The sequence below is a fragment of the Rhagoletis pomonella genome, unplaced genomic scaffold (genome assembly GCF_013731165.1).
Source record: "Rhagoletis pomonella isolate Grant_MI unplaced genomic scaffold, Rhpom_1.0 Rhpom_scaffold_00008, whole genome shotgun sequence".
Classification (NCBI taxonomy): Eukaryota; Metazoa; Arthropoda; class Insecta; order Diptera; family Tephritidae; genus Rhagoletis; species Rhagoletis pomonella.
The window spans coordinates 28,764,376-28,779,241 of NW_023458562.1; the positions used below are offsets into that span (position 1 = coordinate 28,764,376).

Consider the following 14,866-nt stretch of genomic DNA (forward strand, 5'->3'; position numbering starts at 1 on the left):
TGCCTATTTCTCGTTGTTCGCTTTGTGTTGCCGCAGTATTCGCCACAATATTTACTTTGATTTGTGTAACTTTTTCACTTAAGCGAGTTGTTGCATATTGTAAATATGCTTTATTTGCTACGGCGATTGAAAGAATCGATTCAAGGCGAATTAATATAAGGTTATAGCAGGGGAACAAAAACAAAAATTTACTTGTATTTTGTTTTTGCTTCGGCGGCATAAACGGTCAAAACCTGTAAGTGTGTGTGTGGAAATTCAAACATAATTTTTCAATTTGACTTTAGAAGCCGTGAGGCGAAACACATACACAAAATCAGCTGATCTACTAACGCCACCTTATATAAATTCGCCTTGAAACAATTTATTTCTTCATTGTTTACAAGGCATATGCATAAATAAAAACTACAACTGGTAACACTCGATCCTTTTTTTCTTCAGGTTTTGCAACCCTGAATTTGACAGCTGTTTGCCCTTTCCGGTTGTCAAATTTCTCTCAGCTTGCAGCACAGTACGGCCGCTGGTGATATTTTCCATTTAAAATACTGATAAATTATACAAAAATGGCTTTCGGTGACGTCACAACCCCACAAGGTCTCAAGGAATTGGAGAAATTCCTCGCTGACAACAGCTATATTAGCGGGTAAGGACGGTGGAAAGTGCCACTTGGCATGCCACACTTTGAGGTTATGTGTAGCCTGGCCGTGTCACGTCGGACATATTCTACAACTTTGAAATTTATACTTTCAGATATTCACCCAGCAAAGCTGATATATCAGTGTTCGATGCTTTGGGTAAGGCACCAACTGGAAACTTCCCTCATGTGCAGCGTTGGTATCGTCACATTGCCTCGTACGAGGCCAGTGAGCGTGCCGCTTGGGGCGGTTCTCCATTGCCTCAAGCTGCCGGTGCTAAGCCCACAGTTGCTGCTGCACCAACTGCCGCTGCGGCTGATGATGACGATGTAGATCTCTTCGGCTCCGATGATGAAGAAGAAGACGCAGAAGCTGAACGCATCCGTGAGGAACGTGTTGCTGCCTATGCTGCTAAGAAATCTAAGAAACCTGCGCTAATTGCCAAGTCATCAGTATTGCTGGATGTCAAACCATGGGATGATGAGACCGACATGAAGGAATTAGAGAACAGCGTGCGCACCATTGAGATGGACGGCCTTTTGTGGGGTGCCTCCAAGCTGGTGCCTGTCGGCTATGGTATTAACAAGCTGCAGATTATGTGCGTCATTGAGGACGACAAAGTGTCAATCGATTTGCTGACTGAACAGATACAGGAATTCGAAGACTTTGTTCAATCCGTCGACATTGCTGCCTTCAACAAGATCTAAGCATGTAGATCAATACCTCATTAAATTAATTTCCGTTTTTTTTTTACTTTTGAACCATAAATAAAGTGAACAGCAAAGTATAGCAATTTAATTTAAACTTAATTTTCTTCGAGCAGAGAGGATATCATTGTACAGGTTTATACGATAAGAATATTCAGCCAGGTTCTGTAATTCACTTCCCAGTGAGTTTCAAGCAAAGTCACTTTAATATGTTTATTGTATTTATTTATGTAAATTCGCCTTGTGAATAGTTGAAATACGCTCGAGAGAGAATCTGCAAAACCTGCCTGATTACCATACTATACAGAGGCTATGCAGCCGGGATTTCTAAAAAAAAACTGATGCCATTTAGGTTGGAATACCTTTGCTATTGCTCCATTATCGCTTGTTTTAAATTTATAAATTTCTTAAATTGAAGATCCCGAAAAAAAATTTGGCTCTATACAGTGCAGGGTGACACAAATGTGAACAGACAAGTTCGTGTCTTAACTCCTTTGTTTTGCTTTGTTCACGTACTCGGAGCTTTTATTTAAGCCCTAAGCTTCAATCGCTAAGCCATGCTGATATTCGCTACGATTCTCGAAGCAATCAATAGTAGAATGTTAAAATTTGCAAACATTTCGTGTTGCTGCTTCAGTTGCTTGAAAAACGTGAACGTGTGAAGTACGTAAAAAACTGCTAACGGAATAGAGCATTAAAATCAGCCGACGCCAGCTTAAGTGCAGAGTTTTTAAATTAACTGTATACGTTGGTTGCTAACACGCACATATACATACATACGTAATTAACAAAAGTTTAAATAAGTTAGAAGAAAACTTTTGAAAACAATGGCCATTACATTCTACGGTAAATTGGCTATCGCTGCGCTGCTTTGTGTGGGTTTTGCTTTGCTGATCAACGCTCAGGGTGAGAAGAAATCTTCATTATTACTTAGAATTAGTTATGTATTGTTGTATTTATGTACGATAGAGGTGTGAAGCGGAGATAGCTAATAATGAATTCGATTAGGAGAAATATAAACAATTAATCTGAAGTGATTTTGTGAGGGGAAAATATGCAAATTTTCAGCGGCGTAAGGGAAATATGTATATGCAGAGCAAATTGTAGGATTTTAGAACATATGGAATAAACAACGAACGGCTGATTCATTATGAAGTTATAACTACCGCAACGCGTTTATATCTCAGGTCCGGCTTGAACGTATTTGATTAGCATTAATTAGTGTTTTGGTTTCAATGTTATTTTTTTTTGCTTTTGTATTTGACTTTTGGTTACTTCTTTTGCAGATCTTTAGAAGCATAAATTGTTGGCTTTTTTATTTCTCTTTCATATACATGTGTAGGTATGTATCATTTATTGGTGCTCAACAGAAAGTTGAAATATTAAATAATAAAAGAACAGGAAATATTTCTATTAAAATCTTTGTAGGTAATAAAGAACTTTTAGTGCTTTAGAAAAAAATAAAAATAAAATAGTATGTAAGCGCTTATAGGTCCTAATAGTGAATTATTGGAAGTTTTCAACCTAATGAACTTGGTAAATTTTTTTTGTAGAAAGCCTTTTTGAAGAAGAAAACTTCTGTTATTAATATCTCAGGGGAGTGGCACGATAAAAATGCGTGCTTACATGAAATGTAAAAGCTCGGCTTCATAGGAGCGTATGACTTAATTTTCTTCTAGTTAAACTATTTTATAATTCATTAGCTGTAATGACAATTGCCTACTTAATAAATATTAAAATTAATTACATACCTTTATTACAAAAACGCAAAAGCGGAAAATCACTTGTCGTGAGAAGCTATTCGCGATTTCTCGAAACAACGCTGATAAGCCATCTCTTACGTGAATTGGTGACAACGTAGATTAAAAGGAAAAATAAGAAAAAAAAGACCGCATAGCAATTTATCGTGTGTTTTGGGTTTCTCAGAAATATATGAAATATCCCAATATTAATTAAAAGTTAAAATAAGAATCAAAGTAACATATCAAGCTCATAAATACTACGAATTAAAACAAAAAACCCAAAATTCGATAGCAAACGTATGAAAGAGTCGCAAAAAATTAACTTGTTGCTATTCGTGAGATCGACTTATTAATAGCTTTTGATATCATGCGGCGCGCACCAGTCATCAAACTGAATTTCAAATAAAAAAAATGCATAAAAAGAAATCCGTAACAAGTTTTTTGTGTCGGTGTTTATGTGTTTTCCCCAACTTTACGTAGACATCGCGCCTTTGCGGGAAGAACGTCATAATAATAATACAAAAAAAAAGATTGAATTAAGTATGCAGGAATGGCCGGCAGTCTTTCTTTTATGCTGTATAAAAAATCATAACGGTTTTTGATAATTGTGCCTCATTTCCACTTTCTTTAGCCATTATAACACAAATACAATAACTCTTTAGAAAGTAAGCAACCAAAATAGGATTTGATGGCACACCTTTTTATACTCTGTAAGACAATAGATACATCTTAAAATTTTTAGTATAAAAAAAAAACTTTTAAGCCATTTGAGTCATAACGTTCTTCAAGCAAACAAGCTACATACTTACATATGTATATTAGACCGTACCACCTTACATGCAAACAAAAACAATTTTTGCAAGGCAAATTCGAAAAACTATTTTGTTTTTTTGCCGACCGGTGACACCTACATTTGGCAATAATTTTTTTTTATAGTTCTACTCTAATAATCAAAAAACTTTCTCAATAAAGTTTTTAGATATGATTTTTAGAAAGCTTTCATTTACTGACATTAGGGTGGTAACGTTAAGGTGATAAGAACTGAACTGGGGGTGGGTAACAACTAAAATGGGTACTTGGCCAATTATAAATGCCGAATAAATGTAAAAAGGCAACCCCTACGTTCAGCAAAAAAAAAATCTTTTTCGAAATTCCCTTGAAAAAAGGGGTGTACGGCGAGCTTTTCTTCGTGAACGGTCTAATGTATGTACATACATCTGTACTTATGTACGTATATGTATGTGTGTAAATATGTATGTATGTCAAACTAATAACACAAACAAATAAAATAATACAAATGTACTCATATGTATGTGTGCATATATGTAAATATGTACATATCGTCGTTTAAAGTACAAAACCGCGCATCACCAAAACGCAAGACCACGTATGTAAGGTTGCATAAACTATTTCTAGAGAGTAAAAACACTCGTATTTCAAAATGGTTCTCTTTTTTATAAAGCAATCGCATTTCTGGCTGGTATATTCCAGAACGAATGAATAAGGATTGAGCCAAGAGTTTGTGTAAGCAAATCTAATTTTTGGCAACAAATTTTAGTTACGCGGTTTTGCAGAACGACTATACGCGGTTTTGTACTTTAAACAACGACATGTATGTATGTCAAACTAATAACACAAACAAATAAAAGTCACCTCTTACTGTAGATTAAACAGATTTACATTAAAACAAAGCAAAGTAAATAAAAAAATTAAAAAAAAATTAAGAAAAAGTAAAAAGTATGTTCAATAATAGGTCAGCAAATTTATAATCGCCTTACGCTTGAAGATTAGCTTGGCCTCTCCCGGGCGTTTCAAAAACAAAAGCAGCTTAATGAGACGTGTATTGTATTGTATGTATGTATATATACATAACTGTCAACAAATTTGAACAATACATATGAGACCATGAGAGTCAGAGGGGTATATTAATTTTTTTATTTTAGAAATATGAGAAAGAAGGATCTACGTATAAATAATTTACCTATGAATAATAACTACGATCTTTTACTGAAAAGTTCATTGCACCTACGTAATGCCCGTCGTAAAAAAAAAAAAATAAATAGTAAAATCCGATTAGGTGAATTCGAATAATCATCCATCATCGATTATTCGAATAATAGCTCGTTGTCGAATAATTCCAAGAAGCCTACAAAAAAAATTGTTATTGTATTGTCCACAAGGAAAGATAAGCCTAACCTTTGTTCGGTTACCATTTGAGGAAAAGCTCTTGAATACTCTGACGAAGTCAAACATCAGGGAAGCACCCTTGATGAGAGACTAATTTACATTCCCACGACAGCCGGTTCTACGTGCCGGAATGACCAAGGGCTGTTGTTTCGGCGATCTAACCCTGTTTAGGTCTGCGAAATCCATCAAACGTTGTTTTCCCAAGGCACACAAAGGTGCTTACAATTCAACTGCAACGGACTTCAGAGCAAGATCGAGGAGATAACTGTCTTCATTGGAAGGCATGGAATATTGATAGCTGCGGTCCAAGAGATGAAGTTGCACCGCAATTCAACCTTGGTGAATACGTACAACCGCAATTGTCAACAAAGTACAGAGCCGCAACAATGTCCTCAAGTCGCTGGCCGGCAGCAGAAAGAAACGTTGTTGGCAACATACAAGGCAATTAGCCGGCCGGTTATAAACTATGCAGCGCCCGTGTGGTCACCTGGGACTAGCAGGACGTAGTGGAAGAAGCTACAGACCTGCCAGAATACGGCACTTCGGACAGCGACCGGATGCCTCCTGATGACGCCCCAACACCACCTACACGACGAGGCCCACATGCTTCCAGTCAAGGAGCATAACACAATGCTCTGCAAGCATTTTCTTGAGGGGAGCCACAGACGTGATCATCCAAACAAACATCTGCTTGCAGAAGAGCCCTCGCCAAGGCACGTCAGGAGGCATCTTTATGAACTGAAGGACGAAGTCCAGAGGTTCATTAAACAACCTCTGGACCCGTCAACTTATCGACAGGCCCTGACCGGCATTCACAGGGAATCGGTGTCACGTTATGTCGACTCCCGCCCTGTGAATGCCGTTCTAGGCACACAACCACCTGACGTGAACGGGGCAGAACTTTGTCTGGCTCGGGGAACCCGCAACTTCGCTCTGGCTATTGCAGCAGGCTAAACTCATACCTGAGCAGAGTTAATGAGGATGAGAGTCGCCACATGACTCTCGGCACCTCTTCACATGCCGCGAGAACCCCACCCAGCTAACACTCCAGACCCTGTCGATGTCGCGCACTTCCTGGGCCTCCACTTAGCTGAAATGGACGACAACGTTGACGGATGAACCGACCTGAGCGGGGTTTAGTAGCCGCTACAACAACAACAACGAAGATACTAATTTAGAACTTCCATCTAAACAAAACTCTTAGTAAAACCAGCTGAGCCAAGTGGGCCTGTAGAAGACTTTTTGGTCGGACTGGAAAACAGCCTATCCGATTATCGTTTTTACCACCTTGGTCTGGTGGCCAAAAACCTTCAGGGCTGGAGAGTTTGCCTCCATTCGTACCACACGACCAAGCCTGAGGAATCGCTGCACTATGTCAATGTATGTCGTTTTAAAGTCATACAGCTCATCGTTCCATAGACCAGGAAGGCGGGTTAGAAATATGTGGACTTTCAGGCTCCCCAAAAAGTTCCATCCTCCCCAAAGAGTGAAAAGTCCTCTAAAGCTAAATGCTCTTGTTTATTTTTTTTTTTACATTTGTAATTGTTGGATATGAATATCGTAAATTACTTAAAAAAATATGTAGAAGATAACGAACAGAAATCTGAAATTGATCTTAAATTCCGGATTTTTTACTTTCGTTGAAGAAATTTGCTTAACTTAAATGATATTTTACATCATCTAAACATGGAACAGAAATAAGCTAAACAAAGGTCATTCGCAGCAAAACACTTTTGCCGAACTGCTGAAGTAAAGATATCTCACAGTGCATTCTATTTTAGCTTCGGGCTTCCTTTTATTTACTTTTTTTTTGTTTGATGTGGCACATTAATTATGCCAAACGCGCGCATTTTTGTCACCCTGTCCGTTTTGTTGACGTGCGGTAATAAATCTTTTCTGATGAAAACAGTTTTTTTTTTCGGTATTTTTTTTACACTTTCAATGCAACAACGAATATTCAATAATTCAATTCAATGAGATGCTTTAAAGGATTTTTGGCATACATTATTTTTTTGCGGTTAAAAAAAAATCGTTATTGAAAAGGAAAAAATTAAAAAGCTATTATTCATTTCCACCAAGCCTTAACTGCGGTTTATGCTAAAGTAAAAAAAAAGCAAAAAGAAAGAAATAATTCTTCCGATCACCCCGTGTTCAAATTCTTGGAACTAGCTCTTAACTACCGTTAAGCTTTTGATGGAAATGGGCTATTAGATAGAAGTTGTCAAATACAGGAGCACGGACACAAACATTTAGGTAAAGAAAAACGGGTGAATGTTTACAAATCCATTAAGAAGCTTAGAATTTAATTGAACTAAGAACAAATTTACATCGCTAGCTTAGAGCGAAAACTTGCTAAGTCCACTTTTTATGAGAATTCATATTTAGATACAGGAGGCTAGTGAAATTAAAAATACATTATTTCGAAAAAGATAGAGGTATTTGTTTTATTTATTCATTGAAAATCTGATAAGGACAAAATAATACGTGCCTAATATTTTATTGAAGATCAAATCCCTCTGTTTCATAAGGAGTTTTGCTTTACTTTAAACTGGCAAAATATTGTATACAAAGTTTTGCGAAATTCGTTCAGAAAATGGCTATAAGAAGTTTTTTTCTGCTCCTGTAAAATTTTTAAAATAGCACTTAGCAACTTTTCACTCTAAGCTAACGATATTTGAAATTGTATTCATACCGATCACTTTTAAGTACTCTAGCTTATTACCACAATCGGTATTTTTACGCTCAGACTAGTTCAAGTTCAATTCGCATATTTACGTCGCGTTTACGGTTTTATTTATTTATGTAAATTAATATGTGACCATTTGCATATGTATGTATACACCTATGACTACTAATATTTTTATGAAATTTATGTCTATTAGCAGGCAAGGTGAGTTTCTCAAACGTTTTCGTTTCGATATTTTGTTGTAACTTGACTCATCTTCAAGTGCAGTTAGCAATTCGTTTTGCATACTTTGTTTATTTTTTATTTTTCGCTTACTTTTTAAATATTTTCATCTGCGCCACCAACCAGCACGACTATCATTTGTCACAGTAAAATCTTCACACTTTTAACGGAGCTTCGGCAAAGTTGCTAAACTCGTCTTTTGTGAGCAAGTGATTTGACTAGTTTTCTCATTTGTTGTCATTGTCATTGTCATTGTTGTGTTTTTTTTTGTGGCTTAAGATCATGTGTGGACAGCACAACAGAAGTTCATGGACGTGCAAGAGTAGCTTGAGTGTGGTTTTTCTTTTTGTTGGTATATTATGGTAAGCTTAAGTTACAAGGAAGATCCGTTGGTATTAATAATTTTGCTTAATGCTCGTAATGTATAAATAATATCTGGAAGATGCCCAGCTGGAAAGTAAGTACATATTATAAAAATGTCTTTAGGAAATTAATGAGTTTGGCAGTTGAACTATATGTAATCAACAGGGTTAGGACTTTAAGGCATTTGCCTATTTTGTCTGCTTAGTCGTATCTGTAAACAAATTAAAGAATTACACGTTTCATATCTTCCTTGATTCAAAATTAAAATTTTAATTTTGATTTTTTTTTGCCTTTTTCTGCCTTTTTTGCAGGTTTTGCCTTTTTAATATTCATCTCTTCATAGCAGTTCGCTGTATTGTACCAATCGTGTGACTACAAAAAAATTGTCGTCCCATTTTTATTTTTTATTTTTTTGTTTTTTTTTTGTACCAAAAAATTTGTACAAAAGTACCAATCGCTTGACACTGAATTAAAATTTTCAATATTAAAAAAAAAATCAACATAATTTCGTAAAAATTTCGAGATTTTTTAATTATATGTCCTAGAAAGATTCTGAGTATGTAGTTTTGTAGCCCACTGAATTTTAGTAGAATAGAGTACAAGTTTCAAATGGCTAAAAATTATCGCTAATTTTTTAAAATTTTTAAAAAAGCTCGAAATTTTGACGAAAGTTTTTGAATATTGCAAAAAGTTTCAAACCTGGATTTACATGGGTTTTGTTAAAGAATTAACTATAAATATTTAAGAATTAACTTAAAAAAAAAAACATTTCATGAAGGTCAAGAGTACTCGAGTCTGACTCTGGGCCACCAAGTTCATGCATGTAGCTAAATAAACCAGAATTGGCTTTAATTTTCAGCTGGGGCACTTAGTAAAAAGCTGAAACAAGCAACTACCAATGTATGTAGGTATGTATGTATGTATGTAAAAAAATTACAATTTGCAATAAATGACCTCAAGATTCCTCATCTCGTTTGCTCAGAGGAAGTGCGGGCTGCACGCATGCGCAGTTTCGTTGAACCCAGCTATTTGTCCTCAACGCATGTTCAAGATCAAGTTAAGATGAAAGAAGAAAAAAATATTAAACGAAAAGCACTAAAAATTCCACTTAAACGTTGAAAGTCAAGTTCTTTATAGAATGTAGGTATAAGCAAAGTTCACATGGCGGGTCTTTCACAGACTTTGTTATGTCAAGCAACTTATTGATGATGCGAAATTCTAAAGAGAAAAAAATAATAACAACAAATAAAAATATTGCATTTATTATGAAATTAAAACAACGACAAGAGAAAAAAATATCGGAATAAATGAGCGAATTGAAAATATGCTAATGAACGGAAAATGCAAATTTTGAATTATTCGCTAAAAATTGATGCAACAATTTAATTTTGTAGTTCAAAATCGTAATAATAATAAATTATATAAATTTATTCGACAACAGACTCAAGTCTACGATCATAAATATCTACACGTATTTGCATTCATACATATGTATGCACATATGTACAGGCAGTTGAATAAATGGGTTATCAATCTCGTCTTGCATCCAGTTATACACGTTTTTTTTTATGTCGCTAAAATTTTGTTGACAATATTTAGCTCGTGAATCGCTGGTTTTTATTGAACTTTCTTTAAAGTGCAAATTTTTTTGAACGATAATTAATTGCGTGTAATTTTCGCCATTACATATTGATGTGCATTTACATATCTTGGATTTTTGTACTCTTAATTGGTGCATTAATTAAAAAAAAAATTGTTTGAAATTGAAAGAAACGAACTCAATAAATTATTCTTTGTTTAATGTAATGACACGAGTTTTTTAAAGCATAACTTTTTCAAAAAAATTTTTGTCATTTAATGCCTAGTGAAAATTTAGTATTATACTAGTGAGCTTTAAGTGTTCACATACATATATAGCTTTTGAACGATACTTTTTAGAGCCAATTTCTTATGAGCCGTTTGAGGATTAAAAAATATAAATTTTCAGTTCAAATAGTTAAACCGTATTTTAATGCTCAATTTAAATATGGAAAAAGCAAACCCTGATTTTTAATATGAATTCATAATTAACTTAAATGCCATTTAGTTTTTCAACGGAAAGTGGCGCTTATAATGGCAGAAAGAGTATTTTCGCGAGTAAAAATAGGCTGATTTGTAATCGCCGCTCCTTACACTGTTGCTAACTGCCACTCGCCACATAAAGTGTGAATGCAAGTCAATGAAAAAGGAATATAGTCACTGATTCTTGAACGCTAAAACAATTTTTAATTACACCTTTTAGGTTAAATGCGGCTATTTTTTCTCAGAAATTTAAATTTGATAATCAGCAAAAAAGCACTACGAAAGTTATAAATACAGTGTAAGCACACAATAAATATTTAATTAAAAAATTGTAGTTATCAGCTCAGTCACACCGTATTATGAAAGATTAACTAAGCTCAGAATTATGCTGATAGAGGATTCCTACTTAAGTCTTTCTTACACCTAAATATATACAATTTTAAATCTTAATCAGCACAGCGTAATTATTTTTAATGCGCTTATCAATTAAGTTCAAAAATAGTATAAACATTTATTAAATACATAGCTAATAAGTAATAATTGTGCTCATTTTGTTTGCAGATAAACCAGTCACCGATGTTTGCCTGGGTTGTATTTGTGAAGCGATTAGCGGCTGCAATCGCACAGCCACTTGCACTGGCGGCGTATGTGGTCTGTTTCGCATCACTTGGCCCTACTGGGCTGATGGTGGCAAGCAGACATTGAATGGCGAATCACCGGAATCGGAGTCCGGTAAGTGAGCGCAGTAAATGTAGGAAGTCAAGCAAGAAAATTTACTGAACCATTCATTTATTCCACTACTCCACAAATAGCCTACGCCAACTGCGTCAACGATCCCTACTGCGCTGCCGACACCATACAAAATTACATGACCAAATATGCACAGGATTGTAATGGTGACAGTCAAGTCGATTGCTATGATTATGCGGCCATACACAAGTTGGGCGGCTATGGTTGCAAGGGCGAATTGGGCTATAATTATCTGAATACATTGTCGAATTGCTTGAGCCTGTTTCAGGGTTAAGTGAGCAAAAGAGGATGCAGAGACGGCTGTTGAAGTGGAATGCAGCAAGCTACATAATAATTTTTGCTCTGTCTTTATATAGCATTACGTTTTTTTTTTTGTTGCATTCAACGAGATGCATTACTGTAATACTGGATCTGAAACTTATTAATTTTTAATTTAAAATTACTTTTATGAAATACGATTATAATATTAATAAATATTATTTTAAATTTACGTAAATTTTGCTAGTTACAGCAGATTTGAATTCCTCATAATATAAGTATAAGCCAAAGGAAAGATAACAAGCAAACCTGTGGACCTGTGCATTCCGAGTTTTAACTTCTCACTTAACTTTAAGGTCTTTGTCCCCGACAGGAATAATTGGGACAAAGAACTACCTAAGCCCCGGAAGGACAGCCACATCTGGTATACTGACAGCTCAAAGACTGACCACGGCTTCGGAGCAGAAGTCTGCCGCATACAACCCAGACTGCTCCTTTTCACCAGTATGCGGCAGTGTAGCTCTGTCTTTCAGGCCGAGGTTCAAGCCATTGAACTTTGTCTGAAGCAGTATGTAGAAAGTGGGGCAACCAAAAAACACAATATAGCAATATTGAAGGAAGCGAAATGTTACGAAAACGCAAAAACATGTTCACAACCATCAACTTGCAATCTATTGATGAAAATTAACGAATATGACTAGAAATTGACTGTCTGGCGGAAATAGAAACGGGCTACTGAGTACACTATACTAAGGCACAAATACCCCAACGATTGGGTTCGATTCACTCAAAGCCATTCCAGCTTAGCAGAATTAAAGAATAGCGAGACGTGGTTTATCCTGGCACTCATGCTAATGTTTATGGTTATAGTTACGGCTATAGCTTATGGTTATGGTTATGGTTATGGTAATGATTATGGTAAACGTTTTGACCGTGGTAATGGTAATGATAGTGGCAATGGTAATATCAGCAATAATGGTAATGGCAATAATAAAGGCAATGGTAATGGCAATTGTAATTAAAATGATATTTGTAATGGTAATAATAATGGTACTGGTAATGGTGAGGGTGATGATATTGGTACTGGTAATGGTAATCATAATAATGGTACTGGTAATGGTGAATGCGATGGTAAAAGTAATAGTAATGGTAATAGTAATAGTTATAGTAATGGTAATAGTAATAGTAATGGTAACAGCTATGGCAACAGTAATGGCGATAGTAATGGTAAGTGTAATGGTAATTCAAATTTTAACCACAAATACCACCTAATATAGTTGACGGAATATCCTGAAATGTCTTCAAAAATTTAAATTTTCATTATAAAAAAATGTATATTTTTTTTAGATTTGGCTGACCTTCTCCATTTGGTGGTGTTCGCTTTGACGTTGGTAGGCAAATGTAGAAAACTGAATAAAAGTTTTTCGCCATTTCCGCAAGTCAAATGGTTTTTGTGGGAGGCATTTTCATGGCGCCTCCACACTCACAGGTTTGTTAACACCTGACGAGGGGCGACCGCTATGATAAAAGACGTTTTCCTATAATTTGAATATTGTTCGGACCAGAAATCGAACCTGGGTCCTAGCTAGTCATAGTACGCATTCATTTAAAATCGACGAGTGAGACATCTTGCGAATTAAAAATTAATCAGTGTATTCAAATTTTTCTGATCTAAAACGCACAGCTAACTGCCCAAAATTTGAATCTTACTGGCGTATTTAGTATATTCTCTCTACGGCGACGCATAACAGATAACCCACGTCATACTCTAGTTATGGAAATTTTTACACAAAAAGTTATATAGAAATTTTAAGAAAAAATAAATTTGATAACGTTTAAGCCAATTAATATGTACATGTGTATGTACGAAAACAATTTTACACCCATACCTACGGTGACCATATTTATGGGAGCCGAATACGGGACAAAAAATAATTTTGAATATTTTTTCCACAAAAACTTATTGATCTTAAAGCCTTCTTCAATAATCCTAGATGTATTAGCATTGAAATAGCATCCTTGTAGTAACATCACAAATTTGTAGGAAATTTTCCCCGAGAATTTTACCCACAAAATTAAAAAGAAACCTTAAATTTAAGTACAATAAAGTGCGATTTTGAAGCCGCTAAGACTTACCGTTAATTTTTGACCATTTTTTTTTTTTTTTTTTGTTGTTGACGATGGTGAGCATCTTTTTCATACAAAGTAGGTAAGTATGGCTGACTTCCAAAACGTCAATTGCTTTGCATACGTACAAAGTATAAGGTTCCATAACGTCGAACTACAAAATATTGACAATGTATACTGTTCCAAAACATAAGTTATCGAAACGTATCGCCCGAGCATACTTTGAACTGCTATCAAATTATAACTTAAGAAAGTTTTATTACATGGCAATTGAGAAGTGCATTCATTAATTTAATGAAGGAAATTTTTGGACATGCAGCAGCACATTGCACGAATTTAGGCGCCTGGTGTTAGCAGTCGCACTTAAACAGTATTATATGGGTTTTTTAGGAAAAGAGCTTTCTTTACTTTCACAAAGAATAATAAACGTTAAATAAACTAAGGAAAAATAGCCAAACTTTGCTGAAATGTCGAGTCTTAGCTTCTATTTTGGCCACTGTATGTATTCCTCGAATCGAAACACAGGCATTCAGATCACTTAAAACTCGTTCATAGGCTGGCCTTTTTAATGAGATGTTAAGGCATCGAAACACCGAATACGGGAAAAATACAGGACATTAAAAGAAATACAGAACATTTGGCGTCCCGTACAAAATAAATAAATTGCCAGGACAACGGGTCCAAAAAGAGGACTGTCCCGTATAATACAGGACGGATGGTCACCGTACCCATACCCCTTACACATGAAAAATCAAAACTAGTTTCAGAAAGTTTTTTTTTTTTATAACTAAATAACATTTTTATTTTTATTGATGTTCAAATGTATTGCAATTAGCTTTAGAACAACAAATTCATTGCTTTTCATTTGAATATGTACATTCAATGCTACCGTTGATGATGATTTTTTACACACACACACTGTAATGTGTATGTATGTATGTTTTTCGTATGTATTCGTATATAAGTACTTTTTGTTTCATTATTTTAAATACATATTATCTAATTACTTAAAACTACATACATATTTACTTTGCTGCTCCTCGAATTTGATAGGCCATGAGCCCGAGCGCGAGCTCATCGTCGTAGATACTGACCTTTATTGATTTGTTGTTGTTGTTGTAGTTATACTCG

At 35.3% G+C, this 14,866-nt stretch overlaps 3 protein-coding genes across 4 annotated transcripts in view; 2 read left to right on the forward strand and 1 right to left on the reverse strand.

The window, feature by feature from the left end:
• LOC118744588 (integrator complex subunit 6 homolog) overlaps nt 1-14,866 on the reverse strand; it is a 147,220-nt gene that overhangs the window by 12,478 nt on the left and 119,876 nt on the right. The gene's annotated exons all lie outside the window — the stretch shown is intronic.
• LOC118744590 (probable elongation factor 1-beta) lies at nt 453-1,430 on the forward strand. Its single transcript, XM_036477718.1, has 2 exons — nt 453-640; nt 748-1,430. Exons 1-2 carry the CDS (start codon nt 561-563, stop codon nt 1,337-1,339), a joined length of 672 nt encoding a protein of 223 aa, XP_036333611.1. The 5' UTR covers nt 453-560; the 3' UTR covers nt 1,340-1,430.
• LOC118744591 (invertebrate-type lysozyme 3-like) lies at nt 1,959-11,668 on the forward strand. Its single transcript, XM_036477719.1, has 3 exons — nt 1,959-2,245; nt 11,162-11,332; nt 11,413-11,668. Exons 1-3 carry the CDS (start codon nt 2,167-2,169, stop codon nt 11,622-11,624), a joined length of 462 nt encoding a protein of 153 aa, XP_036333612.1. The 5' UTR covers nt 1,959-2,166; the 3' UTR covers nt 11,625-11,668.